Below are 22,367 nucleotides of genomic sequence, written 5' to 3'. Positions count from 1 at the left end.
TTTGTTATTTACAATAACATAGCTCTCTAGTCAATGCCGAATGGCCCAATAGCGGTGCAAATTTGCCCGTCCTCTGCTGCGACTTGTTCAGGGGTAACAGAGCTGCACCTTCACAAATGTTTTCCCTTCTGGTTTTTGTGCAATATGTACATCCAAGGTGAACTGTTGTTTCTGAACGATTAGTTTCAGCATCAACGACAAACTGGATGTTGCGGCCTTTATTGCTCACTACTACACAAGAAGGGAAGTATCTATTAGAAAATGGATAGATGGATGGGTTGCATCCTCTGGAAACACATCCCCTTGGAGTTTTGGCAGAGAATTGCAAGTCATGAGCTCAAGAGCACAACTACGTCATGATGCCGTCAGAAAGCCATCGTAGTGCGGAGGCTGTAGTATAATAGAACCTTAAGGCCTACTAAAAGCACTTTTATCTAAATTCCAGCATCAACGCTAGATTTTGGCCAATCACAATTGTGCGACTTCTGAGGATTTTGTTAAAAACCGTAAAGAACAGTCTAAGAACTAATCCTCGCCTATTAAGTGACCAGTCCACACAAACCTGCAGATGTCCAAATTGGCTGTAAGGTGATCTTTCTGGATGTAGAGCTCTTTTTTATCCTTCAACAGACAGATGACGTCTTCCATCTCCACTAGGGTATCGTCAATGCCATCCACTTTCAGCTCGTAGTGGATGTAGAGTTTACCCACCTGTGAACAAATGACATGGATGGAACCTGTTGTTTATTTAAACCACTTGGAGCATGAGGAGTTTCAAGGATGCTAACTGACTTGTGCAAATTGAAGCCTCTTGATTCTTGCTGCAATGTCGTCCTCGATCAGTTCTGAATAGATTTCGGCCAGCTCCTCATGATAGTAGAGAAATTTTTGAACATGAGGGATCAGTAATCGCACCATGGCCTGCATGGAATGACAGGGTCTCCAGTTCTCAGTCTGGGTCTCCATCTTGACACATTGAGACAACTGACGGATATTGCAGATCTTCATGAATGTCAATCTATCTGTCTCACTGAAAGTGGGAATGGCTGGTTCTCCCGACGCTGTCTTCCCTGACGGCCAGAAAACAAAGTTCAATATTTCCCACAATGTGTTTATTTTGTATTGAACTGCATGCAATCTACGACAGACAATTGTTGATACCAAAAATTGCGATAAAATTTGAGTGTGTCACGATAAAATTGCGCACAGAAGTAAAAAGTTGTGAGAAATTTAAATTTGTTAATGAATAAGTAATATGCACAAATATATGGAAAAAAAAAGACAAAAAAGTATCTTACCAACATAGCACACAAAAATGTGCAACATTTGTTTTATTCAACCACAACAAACTACACCTCGACCCTTGTAATCAAATGACTGAAAAGCGATTTTAGACTAAACAATAGTACAACAATCCCACGGACATTAAAAATTACACTTTCTATACCAATTGTACACTGACTACTGTAAAGTGTGTTGATGCTTCATTTCGAGTTTTCTCGCTTAAAAAGATGTACTATACAAGTGATTGAGAGGTATACTTAATTTTGAGAAATACCATGTCTGCAGATGTCTATTAAGGCCATTTTCAATATACTCTTTATTCATAAATTGTATCATCTCTTAACCAAACGGTAAATACAGTGTGTTCCATCTGCTGGCAACAATTTACAAATGAGTGTATAGTTTGGAAAACAAACACCACCAAAGGCTCCATTACTGTTCGCCCTGTCATTTACATGTTGCAGATATTCTCGGTGTACTGTATGTTTTGCGGTTATAAAGTGTTTGTCTATCGTAAACGTTTGTTGAGTTTATTCCAGATTTCCTTGAGAACATTGGTTAACCTTTCTCAGGGGTTGATCGTTGTTAAAAAATGGATGAGAAACTATCGCCACACGTCGACATCTCGCTCAGTAGAAACAATAAAGTGGGGATGCCGTTGGGCGATGCAGGTACTTGATTCAAACAGTTGACGTGCCCTGATTAGAGACAAATTTGATCAAATTGACAATAACAACTATTGGCCAAAATCGGTTAAATTTGTGTTCCATGTCGCAATTGCAACATAGCCAAATTTAATTTAGATTTAATAAAAACATTTTTTAAAATTCTTGAGTGTTCATAGAAGATAGTTCATAGGGACAACTCCGAAGTAGCCCAACCCTGTGCAGGGATGATATAGACATTCCCATAATTATTACAGACCAAAGACCGATCACATCTCGCAGCGTACCAGAGTAGCCTGTATTTTTCCTTGGTGCAGTCTTCTTCTCTGCAGGTGGCAGGTTGAGTAGGCAGACTTCCTTGCGAGGTTTAAAGATTTTCTCCAGCTCTTTACTGTCAGCTATCATGGGTTTACGTGCCAGACTCACCCAGCTGTTATCCTTGGTAGGGAAGACCCTTTTGTCACACACCATACCTAAATAACATAATAGAACAGTCACATTGAATGTCATAAGCTTAAATGCGTTTCTGCCCACTTTTAGACATAGTTCCTTAACCTGGTCGAGGATTTGTCAAGAGGTAATTAATTGATATTGAAATAATTAGCATTAGTAGTTCTTATGCTGAACTGGTGCTTCAGACAACATATCTGCATTGGCCTTAAGATCGTATTTTAGTTGTGCAGTCTAGTTTTTGGACATTCTTAAAATGCTATTTGGTCTGCAGTCTAAAGATCATATATGATGTTAATAAACTAGGCATTAAACCAAAGGGATCATGTCTAACATTGGAATAACCAATCCCATTGCTGTTGTTTGCCTTCTCTGCAATAAATAACAGTACAACTGTTAACCTACCTTTTAAGGTGGAGCAGTAATTTTCATCAAGTTTGGAATGAGGCATGTCATCGTGTTCACCAGACACTTGAACTTTACACTTGTCAGCTGTCAGACATGCAGAACAATAAATATTAAAATATCACATTATCGCGTTGAAGACGTGAACTTATAGACAAATGCAGTCGTACCGAGTGTGGCGTAGAGCACGGACACATCCTGTAGCACTGCAACAGTTGGGATGGGAGACGACGAAGAGATGACTTCCAAAAGACCAACGTATTGCTTTATGTTGGGGCTGGCATCCACGTTCAACAGCTGCATATTATTAAAAATAACATTAACCTGATGCCACAGATTAAATTATATAATGATGATATAATACAATATAATTATGAGACACTTAAAATGGGTTATATTAAGATTTTTTTCTACATTGAAAACACCTCTTTGTAGTCTACATAACATGCAATGGTGGTTCTTTGGTCGACATTTTGCATAGATGATGTTTTACAGACCATCTTCAAGCTGCTTTTTGACAGTCTCTTTAGAATGCGCTGTTTTGTGGGCGGCCTTATTTACGTGCCAAAGCCCTCCTCCAAGCCAAGCCCCCTTCGACTTTGTCGTCACCTTGTCAGCCATGTTGTAGTTTTTAGCGCTTCCATATCAAGTCTACTGACAGATATAAGTACACTACTTTTTATTAGAAATGGTAACCGTGGAGGATGTATGTGCATCTATCTACAAGTCAGTCTGCTCCACAACAAGAGCATAGAGAAAAATAAGTAACTTTTGACTACAATGCCAGACTAGAACAGAATAAAAATAGCAGACTTGCGTAAAGCTCTTCAGCAATCTAATTGTTGAAAGAAAAATATGTTTAAATATTATTTGCAAATTGTTTAAAGTAACATTTTTCAAAAGAAAAAGAAAACAAAAACACAGCCGACAAGCTTATGATACCATTAGTGGTTAAACACAACATATATATTTTTAAACATGTCTACATTTTTCACCATTACTAATCATATTGAATAAAAATGTATCATCAGCCCAGGGAATTTGTCTGGCATTCAGGCTGTAACTCACTACTGTCTTGTACACGCAAATACTCCGAGGATCGCGTGCACATGCATAAAAGCAGTCACCAAAGAAGCAACTCACAATTTTGAGTCATGTTGTTCACGCAATAGAATATACATTAAATGATAGTTAATGTTAGTAGCTACAGTACACTTTGCCAAATCGTTATCATTAGCTGACAACAAACAGAGTTAATGTGTGCGTGCTATGTATGGGCGTAGTTTACTACTCAAAGCCGGATAAGGGCAGGGTATAATAATGCTTACAATGCTAACACTTTGGAAAGTTAGCCGTGTAAAGATTATAAGCAGCCCCTTTTAAAAGGGTCTTATATATATATATATATATATGTATGTAAATATTTTACATTTAAAACACCTCCTTGTGGTCTACATAACAGTAATGGTGGTTCTTAGGTCAACAGTTTGCATAGATTTTGTTTGACAGACCATCTTCAAGCTGCTTTCTGACTGTCTCTTCAGAATGCGCATGTTTTGTGGGCGGTCTTAAAATATGTGCCAAAGCCCTGATCCAGGCCAGGCCTCCTCCAACTGTGCCTCCACCCTGTCAGCCATGTTGTAGTTTTTAGTGTTTCCATAATGAATCTATTGACAGATTTATGTTAGAACCATACGCTACTTTATTAGAAAAGGCAAAAGTGGATAATTTTAGCATACATTTGCATGTACGAGTCAGTCTGCCCCACAAATAGAGAATTATCAGAAACTTATTGACTACAACTTTGGAATACAACTGGATAACATTGGTGAACTTGCGAAGTATGGAGATACCCACTGATAAAACAAAGGCAAAATACGTCACTATCAACTCAAATTCAAAACTTTCTAGTGGTTTGAGCAAGTTTGGAAGAAGGCAATATTATATAAGTATCACCTTGATTTCTAATTTTCGGGACTTATGGGCATTTCAAATACACCAAAATAGGTGCTAACAGGGAAGACAAGTTGGTTTTGCATAATAGGACCCCTTTAAGCAGACATGTTTCTATGTACAGTATATGCAACCTGAACAGCTGCTTCGGACCCTCCCGGCCACTAGTGCTCTGCCAAACACGGACATTATTAGTTGTTAACAAGCCATGGGCCCCCAAGTCAAATTCTGCTTAGGGTCTTCTATTGTCCAGAACCTCTGCTGCACTTTAGCCTGGTATATGCCTATCTGTCGAGGCACTGGTGTACACTACGCAGGATTGCCCTTAAAACTATCTTGTACCTTCTAGAAAATTCAACTTCTAACATGACCGTTAAGACTGTGATTGGTTGGCAAAAGTACATGATTTCCTATGTGTATACGACGACTCCTTCAGAGTCACAAATTCCTTTGCCTTCGATTTTGGATCAACATTTGAAAAAAACGGTTTTAACACATTGATTGGTTCCAATCCCAATAACACTCTACGTCTCTTTATTTGCCATTGTCGCTCGTGACAAAATCACTAATTTGTCAATCTTTAAAAAACACTATCCCTGGCTTTTTAGTGGATAATTTCATGGCACATGCCCAACCCTTACAGAGAAATACGAATAAAATCGCAATAACGTCAGAAGGGATGGTGTGACGATCACGCAGAAGCATAAACCAGACTTAACGCGGTTCTGGTTTTAAAAGAAAATATCACTAACAACTAATAAAAGTGCATTATTTCTTAAACATACTCTGATGAAGAAGTCCCTCATTCCTTCTAGTTTGCTATAGAATGGAGCCAAGACTTTGGGCTCTTCGATGGGGCAGTCAGGTACAAGAATTAGCTGTCTGTAACGCTGGAACATATGAGTGGGGTCACTCCAGCACACATCCCTCAGGTGGTAGAAGTGACCTAAACACCAGTCATTACTCTGCCTGCAGAAAGCAAAGTTTGATTTGTGACAACCATGTCTATTCAAACAATCAATACACAGATTCAGCCGGTGGCATACCTGCTGCACTCCTGTTGTACAAATACAGCTGGGTTATGCTGGAAGAGCTCTTTTAGGCTGCTCTGGGGACAGCTCTTATGCAGGTAAGTGTAGATGTTGTGGATGTGCTGAACTGTAGTTTTAAAATCTGCCCCCTCTGACACATCATTAGGTAACTCTTGGTTGTCTGCTGTTGGATGGATACACCACTCCTTCAGGTAGCCAATCAGAGCATCCACTGACACATTTTGTCTTACACCTGAAAGAAGCACAAAATAAAATTACTGTCTATTAAACTATTCAATTCAGAAGCTGCACCATTTAGAACACCTGATCTAAGTGGTCTAAAGAGGCGACACCTTTGAAGGACCTCTAACAGCTGCGCCAGAAATCTCCCACAACATTTAAAAGGACCCCTGTTAATTTCAGGGGCTTTTAAAATGACACAGAATCCCAGTGGGACAATATGAAGTTTATTTTTAATAAAATCCATTCATCCATCCATCTTCTTCCGTTTATCCGATGTCGGGTTCCGGGGGGCAGCGGCCTAATTATAGAAGCCCAGACATCCCTCTCCCCAGCCACTTTCTCTTGCTCCTCCCGATGATTCCGAGGCGTTCCCAGGCCAGCTGGGAGACACAGTCTCTCCGCTGTGTCTTGGTTCTTCCCCGTGGCCTCTTGTACGGACGTGTCAGGGAGGCAAATGACCAAACCAGTTCATCTGATTCCTCCCAAATGACAGAGCTTTTCACCCTATCTCTAAGGGAGAGACCCGCCACCCGACAGAGCAAACTCATTTCGGCCCCTTGTACCTTGTATCTTGTCCTTTTGGTCACAACCCAAAGCTCATGACCACAGGTGAGGATAGGAACGTAGATTGACCGGTAAATTGAGAGGTTTGCCTTCCGGCTCAGCCCCTTCTTCACCACGATGGACCGATACAGGGTCTGTACCACTGCAGACGGCGCATCGATCCGCCTGTTGATCTCACAATCCACTCTTCCCTCACTGAGGGGTTTTAATTCCTCCACTTGGGGTAGGTTCTAAACTGGAGATGGCACTCCACCCTTTTCCGGGCGAAAACCACGGTCTCGGACTTGGAAGTGCTAATTTTCATCCCAGTCTCTTCATACTCTGCTGCAAACCGGTCTGGTGAGAGCTGAAGAACCTGGCCAAATGAAGCCAGCAGGACGACATCATCTGAAAAAAGCAGAGACCTAATACTACAGCCACCAAATCGCCCAGACAGCACCTAGAAATTCGATCCACAAAATTAATGAACAGAACCGGTGGCAAAGAGCAACCCAAGCAGAGTCAACCCTCACTGGAAACGAGTTTGACTTACTGCTGGCAATGTGGACCATGCTCTGACACTGATCATACAGGGAGCGGACCGCCACAATCAGGTGGTCGGATATCCCATTCTCTCTAAGCATTCCGCACAGGACTTACCGAGGGACACGGTTGAATGCCTTCTTCAAATCCGCAAAGCATATGTAGGCTGGCTGGGCAAACTCCCATGCACCCTCAAAGACCCTGCTGCGAGTATAGAGTTGGTCCGCAGTTCCACTGCCAGAACAAAAACTACACTGCTCCTCCTGAATCCAAGGTTCAACTAACCGGCGTTGCCTCCCTGAACAGACTCTACTAGGAAGGCTAACCAGTATAATCCCGTGAAAGTTGGAACACACCCTCCTGTTCCCCTTCTTAAAGAGAGGAGCCACCAACCCGGTTTTCCAATCCAGGGGCACCGCCCCCAATGTCCAAGCAATGCTGCATAGTTTTGTCATAGTCTTGTCAACCAAGACATCCCCACAGCATCCAGAGCCTTAAGGAAGTCTGAACAGATCTCATCCACCCTCAGGGCCCTGTCACCGAGGAACTTTTTAACTACCTTGGCAGGTAGATGAGATTGAGGAGGTCTTCGAAATATTCTCTCCAAATCCACAACATCCCAAGTCGAGGTCAGCAGCACACCGTCACCGCCATACACAGTGTTGACAGTGCACTGCTTTCCCCCCCTCGAAGCCGCCTCAAAGTCGTTCTCCATGGCTACCCTGAACTCCTCTCATGTCCAAATTTTTGCCTTTGCGAACGCCAAAGCTGCACACCGCTTGGCCTGTCAGAACCTGTCCGCTGCCTCCAGAGTGTCATGAGCCAAATAGACCTGATAAGACTCCTTCAGCTTGACAGCACCCCTCATCACTGGTGTCCACCAGCGGGTTCTGGAATTACAACAAGCACCAACCGCCTTGCAGACACCGCTATGATCGGCAATAGAAGCAAGGAACATGGTCCACTCGGACTCAATGTCTATCACCTCCCTTGTAACATATTCGAAGTGGAAATTGAAACTCTCTCTGACTAGAAAACTCTGCTAGACGTTCTGGCAAACCCTCAAAATGCGTTTGGGTCAGCCCCTATCAATATAACAGAGCCAACTTACCACCAGGTGGTGATCAGTTAAAAGCTCTGCCCCTCTCTTAACCAGAGTGTCCAAAAATGTTAATAAAATACTCCATAAATCTCAAGGTTGTTTTTCAGGGCAAATCTGCATTCTTTTCCTCTTGGCTGACCATGCCTTCTTCGTTGCTAATGTTCAGGGGTCAAGTGTCAGCTGCAGCCCCCCACCACCCGCCGCAACTCAAAGCTGTGTAAAAACACACCCCTTAAAAGCAGTTATGTGCTAATGTCAACTAGCTACTGGCAAAAGAAAAACTGGATATTGGATAAATATTGGAGAACCCAGCATCAAAATGTGCTTTGTTAACAAGGATGGACATCAACAACAACAATTACTGATAATGAGGCAAATATTTGTTGCTTAATTGCTAACTGATATCTTGGTCGGTTTTATTTTTGGGCCTACTACACTTAAAACAAAAACCCTGAGCCCAACAACTATGTGATGGTGACAGCTCTGCAAAAAACTCTTACCCAGGGCTCTGCTGAACTCGCTTGAATCCATGTCCACGTAATCGACATGTGTCCCCAGCAGGCTAGTGATCTCCTTTGAGTTCAGATAGACTGAGTTTGGACAGAGGTACTTAATCTCTGTATTTTCTCCTTCCTGTGGCCGATAGGCTGGGATCCATTTAAGACGACACAGGAAATGATAAAAGGAAGACTTGGTTGTTTTGATTGGACGTCCATCGCTGTCGATCACTTGGGCTGTAAGGTACTGAGAGTACCGATGTCTGGAACAATGCGTGACAAAAAATTATAATTTGAAAATTAAATCCAAATATATATAAATGCTAAATAAGAAGGTCAGATCAGATTAAAAACTCTGGTTCAGTGGTGTGATGCTACTTTGCAAGGCTCAACAAAGTGGCTGTACTGTGTGACCTACATTTCTTTATTCAGCAGTGAGAGACACTGCACATGCTTTATAATCTGCAAATATGCATTAAGAAACTCCCATTTATGCTTTAAAGAAAACTATCTTGTGTACAAATCAACAGTGCAATGAATGCAAATAATCGTCCATGTGTCCCTGATAGCCTAGTTAGGTCCTCTTGCTTTGGACCTCTTAAACTGCTCCACCATTACTTGCTCACACAATGTAATAAGTCAGAGGCAATCAGGACATACGCTCAGCTGCAAAGTTTTCCAATAACCTATGACGCTTAACAGAAAGAAGGAGCTTTAACATACACCATCATCATCATCACTAAGTAGACATTAGAGAATTGATACTTCAAAAAGATGCATAGTTCTGTAGGTACAAACTGAAAAACTAATACCTCCAATAATTAAGGTAGACAGCTTGTAACTAAAACTTTTTGGTGACTGATTTTATACAAATAACAAAGCAAGCCCAACGTTTTTATAATAGCTCATTTTTACACAACCACATTAGAAGGGATTACATTCTGACCATGACAGACATCAGACCCATTATCTGCTTCAGTCGAGATATTATTGCACTTGTTTATCAAATAGAACAATATTCATTTGACAGAACATGACACAAAGGCAGAAATGTGTGTTACCCTGTGTCCCAGTTGGTTGCCAACAGATTTAGTAATGCCCTTCTCTGTTGCAGTAGATGGGGATCAGTTAGCTGCGCTGTGGCCAGGGCATGGAACTCCTCACAAGGGTAGTCATCAAGGACATAGTCCCCCCCAGGAGTTGGGTGCCACATTGCACTTTCTACTGACCAGGGACTTGAGGCCTGGAAGTGCAAAATAGCATTTAAATTTCCTATGAAATTTGTTTCAATCTTACAAAGCATGTATGATAATGTGTTGATAACTTCATCCAATGTATTATCTATGTACTGGATCTAATGGCACAACAAATCTACATCGCATTGTAGTTGTAGCCCAAGCTAAAACAGGCTCCTGGAATTACGACCTGCCGAGCCTTCAACTCGTCCCGTTTGTCACCTGATTTTTCTTGTCACTCTCTAAACAGCTACAGAGTACACTAGCAATTCTGTGTGGTCTCACTCAGGCCTTACTTAGATGGGCTAAGTTATCCCACAGTATTTAAAAAAAAAGTCTATTAATGCACGGGGGGATTGAGTACAGTTGAACCCACTTATCTGGACGGCCCTTGGACAGGCAACCTGATGTTGACATAAGCGGTTGACAACATAGCCAAGTCAAAATTGAAAGTGGCTATCACTTGCACGATTACTTGTGACTTTGGGGTGGTGTTGCTCAGATGGTGGAATGGTAGTCCGGAAACTTAAGGGTTCCTGGTGCGAATCTATTTTCCGCAGTTATCGACAGTGATAACATGTAAAGTGTGAGAACATTTCCTCTTATTCTTGTTAAAAAACATAAAAACTTGCTCATTTTGAAAAGCGGACGTTGTTTTTGTGGCTTTACATCTGTGAGGGAGGACGCGGTCTCAGCCTTGGTAAAAGTGTAGGCTTATGCCTTGCTAGCTAGCTAACAAATGTGAGACAAAGTTGTGTGAAAAATAACTTAACTATCATTTTAGCCAAAGTTAGCCAGCTAAACTTTGTCTAAATCAATTTGAGTACTTATTAAAGCAGCGTCAATGCTGTAAAAAAGGGCACAATAACAAATGTGAACCGCGCGCACACACACTTGCATACAAGCACCAATGCGTAGGTATCACAAGATTAAACGTGCAATTTATTAAATAGCCAACATTTTAAGAATTAATCAAAGATACAATTCTACACAATGAGTCTAATAGATTGCTAAAACCTCCAATAGTTAATCAATAGTCAATATACCAGTGTGCAGCTTTTTAAACATCATCACAAAATGCTTTTCTTTTAGAGGAAGTTGGATTTTGTGTTTTGTTTTCATTGCTGTTATTTTAACTGTTTTTTAAAATACAGAAACAAGGTTAATTGTTTTGGGGTTTTTTAGCAATTTGCCTTTTTTTATTTTTAAATGGACAACATTTTGTTAGTAATTTTAATTTTTGGAACAGGTGAATGAGCAGCACAGTTACAGTATAAATAAATATCTATGAATGAATTAGTCATCTTTGTTTTTAGTAAGCACATGCCTAAAATAACTTGCGCTGCATTTAAAAGTCGATGGAAAATTAGAGCCATTAAATATGTGTACATTTTATTATCCGACTAAGTGTTGAGATAATCGTTGACTAATAGACTATCAAAATAATCGTTAGTTGCAGCTCTATTGTGTATGGTCCTGAGGAGTAGCGTTTTTCTGTTAACTAGAGCCAAGACTGACTGAGCTGTGTTTTCCGCATTTAAATGTTGAGTGCATCTTGCTGTAAGGTACAGTGTACAGTGCTGATTTGTGTACATCCTGCATTGTCATCACTTATATTTTTTCATACTTTTATCTATGAGACCTAATGCGGCTATTTTGTTGTATGTTTTTAATACAATGACTATAAATCTTTTGTACGTACACAGATCTTTTGATGACTCATTGTCATGCCTTTATTTTAAAGCTTATTTTGCACTGAACAGGAAGTCAGTGTGGCCATGTTTTAATGCTAAGTAACTAGACAGTGGTTATGTCGTGTCATGCTGCTTGAGAATTATGAAGCAATAGACAATACTAAAAACATGTTAACATATATAGAACAACTTTTCTTAAAAAGGACTCCTTTTTATTAAAAAAACTACTTTGATGATCGGGAGTTGATGAGTTGGCGCACATGGAATTTGCAGTTTGCCAAGGCCATGCTAAACAACTAATGACACCATAACTCATTACAGTTCAACAGCTTAGAATCCTGAAAGTCCTGACAAAAGTCCAATTAACTTTGGCTAATTAAGGGTAAACGCTTAAAGGGTGTAGATCTTATGGATGGCTTGCCGTTACTTTACTATACCCAAATTCAATACATAGTGGACAAAGCAATGAACAAAATACAAATATTAGTGTATATTATTCACAAAAAATACAACGTAAAAAAAAATAGCGTGTTGACATTAAATTTCTAATTTAAATAAAAACTGCAAATTGTGGTATATAATATCAGTCTGGTTTGTTTGTGAGCAAAATGCTGCAGTATCTGGAGAATGATTTGAGTGTCAGTGCTGAAGATGATTTGAAAGTTCAGCAATGTTGTTCTCACCAGCTCTTTGGGAGTGAGCGTTTGTCTCTCTTTTCGAATGATGAGGCCATCTCTGACGCCCATTCTGCTGAATAGTTGCTTCCATCCTGTGATATCATTGTCTGCCTGCTGATAGCGGGGGCTCAGCAGAACCCACTCACAGCCTGTTTGATCGGTGGAAGAGTAGATAATAATGTTATCACAAAACAAAAATTAGGATAAAAAAATAAATAATCTGATGCTTCATTGCGACCCTTAACATTTTAATGTACTAAGGTTGTAATCATTGGAATAATGACCAACATGTATTGTAAGTATATGCATTATATAGCACTAAAGCTGTCATGCATGACATCACAGGGGACATCTTGTACACGGTAACTCAGCGAACAAAAGGGGATTAACACTAGACATTTTTTTCCTTGTCTTTGATTTTGTGTGGCTATTTTTGTAACGCTTATATCCATGAACTGCTGTCATGTGGCACAAGACGTCAGCATATCGCGCAATACCACATGCCAGTTACTGTAAGTTCATCAAGCATTAAAAGAACATGTTTTGTGACAGAACAGCAGTGTACCTACCATAAGTGGTATCAATTAATAGGTTAGGTTACTAAAGCTGCCAAAAAATGTGAATCAGGTTTCTCTGGGACACTTTTTTGCGCGCATGCTTTTGTTTTAAGGAAATCTGTTTTTTGTTATTATCATCAGACTCCTCACTGTTTTATTCTGCTTTAAAAAAAACTTCTAATAGTCTTTCTACCATTCTTCATTATTGGTCTGAGAAGAACAAAATTTGACAAGGGACTTTGATAGAAATAAATAGAAAGACAGTAAGAATCTATCAAACAAAGCACACACGCTCACTTAAAAGTACATTCCTCCGCGTAATAAATACAAGTCAAAAGAAAAGTCCATTAATGTCGTCGCTCATTCCACAAGCTGATAAATGATCTATGTAGCAAGCCTAGTTGGTTGTTAGACGTCAGCGAATAGACCGTGAACAACCCCTAAAATTTAACCACAAACATGAGAGAAAAATATAATGTTAATAATTATTATTAAAAATATAATGTTGATAATTATTACGCAACAGACAGTACAGCATGAGTCGTTGAGTAAAATGGCAAGAGTTTGGTTGTAGCTTGTTCAGTAAAATTAGGGGGAAAAAGGAATTTAGAAATCACATTGCATGTTAATATGAATCAAGATCGCAATTTTTTTCCTGATTTCTTGACTAGACCTATGGGTACTGTGTTGCGTTAATTTGATCTTTTATGAAGTGTTGCCAAAATGTAAGAAATCATCACCAAAAGCACATGTGCAATGCAAATATCCATGACCTCAGGTTGTTAAAAAGTTACTAAATTGTCACCTGTGTATATTATAATGGTAACTGGTATACTGGTACAATGCTAGTTGGTTTGTATTTCTATAGCACTTCACTATACCTGCATGATTCCCAAAGCCCTTTACATTTTACGTTTACATCCACACATATTCAAATACTAATGGCAGAAGCTGCCATGCAAGGCATTAACCATGACCCATTAGAGACATCAAGTACTGAGAGTCACGTGGATTTCCTACTATTAATAGGTGTACGATCAAATCCAGAAAATGGCATACACCAGTAAAAATTCAGATGTATGACAGTGTTCGTGCGCACAAATCCAAGCACGGCAGACGTGTGGCAGGGCAAGGCCCCGACCCCATGACTGTTACCCAGCATCATCTCTGTGTGTAGCTTAAGTATCCACAGCCTGCAGAAATGTGCGTACGACACCTATGAAGTTGCCGTGAGGCAGCGCACATTTCCACGTCAATGTCAGTTTTAATACATCTCAACTTTGCCGTGAAAAATGGCATAAGACAGGTTTTTGTGCGTACAAAAGCTTTGTACATGAGGCCACTGGTGTCTTGCCCAAGGACACAACGGCCGTGACTAGGATGGCGAAAGCTGGATTCAAATCAGGAACCCTCATGGTGCTGGCACGGCCGCTGTAGCATTTGAGCCACGCCGCCCATAAATGAAGCCGACAATTTTTCACTGAATCCCAAAAATTAACTTTCTGGTTATTCAATTGGAAAATGTGTTTTCCATTTGACTGGTGTCTCGTAACATATTATAGTTATTTAAATATATCAACGCACTGGCATTGGTAACAATGCATCAGCAGATTAAGACTGTGAGTGCATGTGTGTGAGTGTACCGGGCAATGTCTTTGTTAGGTCTTCGTTGCCATACGCTTCAGAGAAGTGTACTCGATCTTGCCTCGGGCACCGCAGACCCTTGTTGGTAAGGACGGGTATTGCAATGTCAGAGTACTCCTGGCTGGAGGTGCAGTGCTGCTTGATGAAAACCAAGTAACTGACTACCACAGCTTCCGGCTTTGACTGTGATCACAGGAGAAAAACAACAGTGAGAGAGAAAGGAACAGGGTCTGATAATGAGTTTATGACAGTACATTTTGCCAAGGAGAGAAAAACTTATTTTGCTGTGTTATTCTTTGATCACATATAGCAGATAAGAACAGGTGACGCACAGTTGATTCAGCATACAATATCCAGTATGTACCTTCCATTTTTCGTTTTGTAGTGTTGGGTAGATGTGCTGCTCCAGCAACTCTTTTGGCTCAAACTGATGAACTCCCAGGCTTCGGAGCAGCTCCCGCACCTGATGACTTTCTAAAGGTTCCACACAGCTCAGAAGAGACGGATGAACGACGTTTAAATCTTTGTAAAGGTCGAACAAATATCCTGAATGTTGAAAAGATAACAATTTTGGAGAAAAAGATTAGGGCAGAGTCATTACTTTTAAAACCCAACACATCTCCTTTCCTAACTCAATTGAATTCAGTTGGTAATATAAAGCACCTATTATGTCTTCCACATATAAATGAAGTAAGTGTGGAGTCGTGGACTCTTGAGATGTTATCAACAACTTCCCTCCCTGTGCAGTATTAAAAATCTTGCATGAAATGGAGATGGCTTCTCAAATCCTCGCTCCACAGTTTTGTGTGCAACACACTTAAATAAAGCAGTAGTAGCAAGGACTGACGCTGACTGCTTCGTCCGTCCTTGTTGTCCCTTAAATGTGTCTATAAGAGTCATTTTTCCATTTTGTTTTAAAAAGCAGTTACCTTTGACATATATTGTAATAAATATCATCTGAACCAGACAAGTGATACAAATCTAGTACTAGTAATTTATTCATCAATCAATTAAAATCAAAGGGCTTTAAAAATTCACAATATCCCCTGATCTAAACCCACATACGGGCAAGGAAAAACTCAAAAGACCCCAACTGGGGAAAAAGAAGACACCTTCAGAAGGGATCGTAGATGTACTTAGCTCTTCCAGGATGATCGGCTACAATGGATGTAGAGTGGGTACAGTTATTATAAATTAACAGATAATGTGGGAGTCCAGCCCACGGGAAAGCCAACAGTAATAATAATGGAACATTCCCAACTCAGTAAGTCAGTAATGTAGACATTCTGTTCACGGTGAAAATTAAACATAAGCAACAGAAGGAAACAGTACCACCTGTCCACCTTATTATTTCTGTCCTTTACAAGACCACACCTAATCTGCCTACGAGCCTGACATCCGGGGCCTGATACATGTTCTCAGTGGCCTTGTGGTTACAGTGTCCGCCCTGAGATCGGTAGGTCGTAAGTTCAAAACCCGGCCAAGTCATACCAAAGACTATAAAAATGGGACCCATTACCTCCCTGCTTGGCACTCAGCATCAAGGGTTGGAATTGAGGGTTAAATCACCAAAAATGATTCCCGAGCACGGCCACCGCTGCTACTCACCGCTCCCGTCACCTCCCAGGGGGTGGAACAAAGGGATGGGTCAAATGCAGAAGGTAATTTCACCACACCTAGTGTGAGTGTGACTATCAGTGGTACTTTCTATCTGCTAGCAATTTTACTCACGGGACTCTGGTGCATCCGTGTTATTTCACTTGCATGCTTTTATTCTGACATTACCGTTAATGGCAGATGTCGCCGACCAGTCTATCTTTATGATTTTTCCTGGTGGATACTGAAAATATTAAGTAAAATACATTTATTAATCACATAGGTACCCTCCCAGAGAGTGACCAACAGACCTGCCACCAGCGCTAAGGCTGACTGTAGCAACGCATCAACTATCTCCAGCCATAACAACATTCTTCCTCCCCACTCAATCCCCATCCCTCGCCCACGACGAGACGCTAACAAACCAAACAGAATCATGATAGAATAGAGAGCCCACACCACGCCATGCCCACCTAGCCCCAAAAAGAATATCCACAAAAGCAGGGTTGCAGGGGTCATCTGCAGCTTGTAACATATTTGTGATCTATCCTGCTGAATATTTTAAAAGTTTAAAGCGATTCACTCTGTGGTCTTACTCTTCTCACACACAACTTTGTACACTTGACTTCCTCTCAAAGCCCAAGAGTTCAGCATGGCACAGAACACTGCATTTCACTGCACTCACTGACCTGAAAACCTACTGTAACTGCACTGATATAGAATCATTAGCTGCCGATTAGTGTTACTCTTCAATATTTTGAAGGAATAGGGTCAAATCAACGTAGAAACCGAACTTACGTGAACTTCATGTGCATATTTCCTGTTTTGTAAGATGCTGTTACTGTATGTGCTTATTTGAAAAGGCAAACCTGCTCTTCTATTAAGTTAGGAACTCATAGGAAATACGCTTACAAGATAAAGTCAAAATGCATAAAAGGAGGCAGTAGGATTTTCAATTTAGAATTTCACAAGGATGATGATGCACAAGCATGGTAGTGTCCTTTACTCCATCTATTCTGTGTTTGAGGAAAGTGAAACATGTTGCACACTTATTCTAAAAAAAAATTAAAGTAAGAACTAATAAATGCTATTTTACTGTCAGCATAGACCTTTCAGTAGATTTAAAATAGAAAACTGACCTGCATTCTGGGAGCTGTTCCTCCCCATGTTGATGTTAGTGTTTTTACATAATTTTGACAAGAGGAATATGCCAAATGCATACACACGACTGTCTGATATCCCCATTCGTGTTTTAGTTCTTCAAAAGGGACACACGTCATGTTCCCTCTGATAGGGTATGACAAGGAGACAGTAGGCTTTTTTATGTGACTATAGAAAGATGGGGAATTGCTGAGTCGTATATTCACTGCCTACCTCTAAATGTCAAAAGAGTAGAACGTTGTGTGTAAAGAGAAACACATGGTGAGTGCAAACAGAACTCGTGGGCAAGAAAAAAGATGGCATCCTAGCGTAAAATGAGAATGCACGCAGAGAAGCTACGCGCATGCATGAAGTTTTTAATGTGCAATTTTAGTACTGTTTTGACTCTGTAGTATCTGTCTTTAAAGACTTAAAGGTGAACTGCACTTTTTGCCTTTCATTCACAAACTTTATGAGACACAAGAACATGTATTTTTTTGCATTTTAATTTGTAATAAACTGCTCCATCTAGGTGGCAAGCAATGGTGCTAATGGGAATAATCCATTTTGCCTCTCAAAAATGCATCCAAAAACTGCGAACATTACTCTATTTACAATTTGTGAACTGAATATTGACCGAGTATTAGCAACATTGCTATTTTCAGCGTTTACCGAGACAAACTACTTTTAGCCGCGCCATGATCACAGAGAGCTTACTAGCTTGTGCAGCTGCAGTGTTGACATACTGGGCATCATGGTCGCCTCTGAGTTGGTAAAAGTTAATTTTATATTATAAATAATGCCTCTCACCCGTATAGTAAACGGTTGCGGCCATAAAACGAGAAGTTGGTCATCTGTGACATTCAAGTTAGACCCTGAGATGGCATGAAAGACACAAAAAGACGCTGGTTTGCGGCACCGGGTTTTTATTTTTTTTAACCCTTTGTGAGGATTATGATTAATTCTTCATCTAAACGACAAATATTATCATCCGGGAAGGGCTGCGGGGTTTGGTGGCGTTGAGCACTGTTGGCGACCAGGCCTCTTGTTTATTTTTATTTATTTTATTTTATTTAAAGGGTTTATTTTTCTTTTCTTTTTTTCTTTTTTTTTTCTTTTCTTTCAATTTTTTTATTTTTATTTTTATTTTTTTTATTTTATTTTTTATTTTTTTTAAATTTATTTATTTTATTTTTTATTTTTTTTTGTGTGTGTTGTGTATGTATGTGTTTGTGTATATGTGGGCTTATGTATATGTGTGTGGGTGTATTAATGTGTATATATGTGTGGATGTGTATGTTTATATGTATATGCATGCGTGTGTATATGTGTATGTATATGTATATGCATATATGTATGTGTGTATGTATGTGTATATGAATGTGTAGGTGTGTGCATGGGTGTGGATGTCCGGTGGCTCAATTGGCCTGGCTGTGGATGAGTTGGGGTAGGTGGGTTGGTGGCCTCGGTGGTAGCCGGGGGTGTGCGTTGTTGTGGTTTACGGGGTCGGTCGCTTTTTTGTTTTGGTTTCGGCGGCCGCGGGTGTTTACGCTGCGGACGGGCGGTGGTGGTGATGGTTGCTGCGGTGATACCAGCGGTTGGCATCGCTGTGTTGGGTTGGAGTGGTTTGGGGACTGTGGCTGGTGCCTGTGCGCTTGTGGGGTTGTGGGGCTGGCTGGCGTTGGCTTGCCGGCTGGTTTGGGGGCTGGCGGGCGGACGGGATGCATTGGCTTCTTCCCCCGTTGGGGGGCTCCTTCCCCTGGCCGGGACTCGTATGGGCACGTTGCTTTGTGGATGGCCGGGATGCGGTGTTTGCATTGGGCGTGGGGGGCTGTGCGGTTTTTCTGCGTTTGGTTGCCGGTATGGGCTCTGCAGGGTTGGGTTGGGGCGGGCGGGAGCTGGCTTTGTTTGGCGGGGGGAGGGCTCGCGTGGCGTCACGTTAAAGTGGTCTGGTGTGGGTCACGGGCTGTGGCGGGGGGTGGCGGCCTCCTGGCCGTAGTTCCTGGTTGTCGGCCGCGTGGACTGGGGGGATGTCCGGGCCCTCTACTCCTCCTACTTATAGCGCACACAGTCACACATATATAGGACTTTGGGGATTGTCCTGCGGGGAGGCATGGCGGGGGGTTGAGGATGCCTCCAATGGGGCTCCAGTCCTCCTGTCTTGTCCCCTGCTCGTCCATCCCTCAATCTTAGCTGCATATTAGACACTTAGGATTTGGGGGGCTTGGCTTGGTTGGGACCCACCATGACCTTGATGTACCCCAATTTTAATCGCATTATTAGTTCCCACAAGCATACATATCTCACTCACGCTACAGTACACACATCAATAGGGACTGGAGGTCGGCTGTAACGGCTGACCTCCTAATTTTAACTACACAGTAGACACTCTGGGGGCCTTGTACACATGCATGGGGGGTTTGGGGTTCGGCACACCCCTCATTGCCTCGTCGGCCGGCGGGGACTGCGGTCTGGTGGCCTGCCAGGCTTTTATTCATTTATTATTGTTATATATATTTTTTATTTTTAATGTATTTATTATTTTTATTTTTATTATTTACTTATTTTTATTTTATTTTATTTTTAAAATTGTATTTTATTTTATTTTTTTATTATTATTATTATTTTTTTTAAATCGTATTATTTATTTGTGTGTGGCGTCGCGCGGGTCTCACTTCCTGTTGGGTGGGGTCCGTGCCCGTGTGGCCCGACCTTGCGCTGTGGGGTCTCTGTTGGTGACTTGATGTGGTGGCGGCGCAGCCCCCGTGTCTGGTCTGGATGCTGTGTCTCGGTTGTTTGGGCGGTGGTGTGTTTGTGCGGGTTTGGGTTGGGGTGGGGGGCCTTTTGGTTGGGGGGGGTGTTGGTGTCTCTTGTTTGCGTGTTGGCGTTCGGGCTGACTGGCGGGCTGGCGCCGGCTGGTCTCCGTGGTCCTGGTGGCGTGTGGTTGCTGGTCGCAGTTTTTTTTTTGATCGCTTTGATTTGATTGGCTGGTGCCGGCTGTCTGGGGTTATTGCGGCTGCTGTTTCTTCTGCCGTTTGTTTGTGGTGTGGGCGCCCGTGGCTGCTGGGTCTGGTGCAGGGGTGTGGCTGATGTTGTGACTGGTGGCAGCGCGCGCACGTGATGGCTGTCGGGGCTGACGAACTGTGTATATGTATGTATATGTGTGTGTATGTATGTATGTATATATATATGTGTATGTGTACATATGTGTATGTATATGTATATATGTGTATGTGTGGGTATGTATACATGTATGTGTGTATGTGTATGTATATATGTATGTATGTATGTATATTTCTGGGGGTACGCTCTGGGCCTGCCTGTCAGACGGGGGTCGACGCCTCAGGCTACTGCATCCGAACTGCGTGTCTGGAGCTCCTGGGTCCCGCTGTCCATCCCTTCCGGGTGCCCGTCTTGGTTGGGGCCTGTTGGGCCTAGTCCCTGCGTCTATTGTGGTAGCTTGGTGCTGCAAGGTATTCCGAGGTGCTGCGAGTCGGCCAGTTGCTGGGGTAGTGACCTTGTTTGTCAGCATGTCTGTGATCTTCTTTTAATTCTTTTTTTTTAATTAATTAATTAATTTATTTATTTTTTAATATATTTTATTAATATTATTTTTTAATTTTTTCCCCTTCCTCGGGGGGGGGGGGGGGGGGGGGGGGGGGGGGCTCGGCGGGGCGGTAGCTGGTTGTTCCATCTCCATCGTTGGGGTCCCTGCGGGTGGGGTGGGTGGTTCCCGTGGCCCTGTGCCTGGGTGGTCCTGCGGCGGCCGATTTGGGTGGGGTGGCCGGGGGGGGATGGCCTCGCCGCGCTCTCCGGGGGTGGAAGGTGGGCTCGTGGGGGCCCGGTTGCCGGTGGGGCGGGGGCGGTCTTCCCATCCGGTTGCGGGGAGTCTCTGGGTCCCTCGGGCGGGGCGTCTCGCCTTTCTGCCCGTGTGGGGTGTGGTCTCTCGCTGGCTTGGGGTCTGGCTGTCCCCTGCTTTTCTCGTGCCCTGTCCTCTGCCGGGTGCGTCTGTCTGCAGCCTGCTGCTGGCCCTTGTGGGCGGTACGGTGGGTCGGGCTCTGGGGTTCCTGTCGCTGGCCGGCTTGGCTGCGTGGGGGCGGTGGTCCCTGGTTCCCTGGGCACCACGCCTCCTGTTTGTGGGTTGGGCTCTCGGGGGTGATGGGGCCGTGCTCTGGCTCCCACGCACTCTGGGAGTCGAATGTATTGTACATGCAAATTCACATATGCTCACATACGTACATAGGTACCTACGCTCCCACATACATACACAAATACAGTACATATTTACCTACCTAATGTTCGTACATCCACACGCACATTCAATATACAAACATACACATACACATACTGTACATATACATTCACTGTACAAACACATATACACATTCTGTACATATACATTCATTGTACAAACACATATACACATTCTGTACATATACAAGTACATATGCATACTTACACTCATGCACATAATCACGTTTCATCAAACATATATTAACGTTGTTGCCCTAGGGTAAACTGGGTGTAACACATGGCACACTGACAAAGCTTAACCTATTGTGACTATAACAATCTACAAGGTTAATGTAGGTTGCTTCTCTTTCTCCCCCTCCATTTTTCTGCATTCTTTCGTATCTCAAGTTATCATTACGTATATGTATTGTTGCATTTAAACAACTGTATTGTTGATAATAAAGGTAAATTATTGGTACTGTTCATTATCAATAGCGCTATTTCTATTGGTATTTGTATTGATCCATTTGTAGTGTAATAATGCTCATTGTCATTTCTGTATTATTTTTTGCTAACTGCTTATTTGCTATTACTTTTACCATCATATTTGTACATGTCATATTTGCTGATGTTGCTCTATTGTTGTTGTTGTTGTTGTTGTTGTTTGCTGTTGTTGTTGTTGTTTTTGTCTCTCTGTCTAATCCCCCTCTTGTCCCCACAATTTCCCCCTCTGTCTTTTTTTTTTTTCTCTTTCTATCCCCTCCTGCTCCGGCCCGGCTGCACTAAATGATAATATAAATACATTTAATAAAGTCAAATACAAATAAGGCAACAAGAGAAGTATCCTACACTTCTCTTTTGTAAAGTAAATCTGA

At 41.9% G+C, this 22,367-nt stretch overlaps 1 protein-coding gene across 5 annotated transcripts in view; it reads right to left on the bottom strand.

The window, feature by feature from the left end:
• Positions 1 to 22,367, bottom strand: part of LOC133610675 (uncharacterized) — a 114,253-nt gene that overhangs the window by 13,883 nt on the left and 78,003 nt on the right. For all 5 annotated transcript variants that reach the window (XM_061967179.2, XM_061967178.2, XM_072914084.1 and 2 more), the window contains 12 exons: positions 14,888 to 15,069; positions 14,523 to 14,706; positions 12,329 to 12,471; positions 9,778 to 9,959; positions 8,720 to 8,979; positions 5,804 to 6,041; positions 5,543 to 5,726; positions 2,975 to 3,101; positions 2,805 to 2,891; positions 2,237 to 2,422; positions 793 to 1,070; positions 563 to 711 (listed from right to left, as the gene is read on the bottom strand). In XM_061967179.2, the coding sequence (XP_061823163.1) occupies positions 563 to 711; positions 793 to 1,070; positions 2,237 to 2,422; positions 2,805 to 2,891; positions 2,975 to 3,101; positions 5,543 to 5,726; positions 5,804 to 6,041; positions 8,720 to 8,979; positions 9,778 to 9,959; positions 12,329 to 12,471; positions 14,523 to 14,706; positions 14,888 to 15,069 (2,200 nt within the window). The remainder of the gene's footprint in view (positions 1 to 562; positions 712 to 792; positions 1,071 to 2,236; positions 2,423 to 2,804; positions 2,892 to 2,974; positions 3,102 to 5,542; positions 5,727 to 5,803; positions 6,042 to 8,719; positions 8,980 to 9,777; positions 9,960 to 12,328; positions 12,472 to 14,522; positions 14,707 to 14,887; positions 15,070 to 22,367) is intronic.

Source organism: Nerophis lumbriciformis, linkage group LG11, assembly GCF_033978685.3.
Source record: "Nerophis lumbriciformis linkage group LG11, RoL_Nlum_v2.1, whole genome shotgun sequence".
NCBI classification, from domain to species: Eukaryota; Metazoa; Chordata; class Actinopteri; order Syngnathiformes; family Syngnathidae; genus Nerophis; species Nerophis lumbriciformis.
Note: the sequence above shows the minus strand (reverse complement) of the source record. Positions and strands in the feature narration are given on the sequence as shown.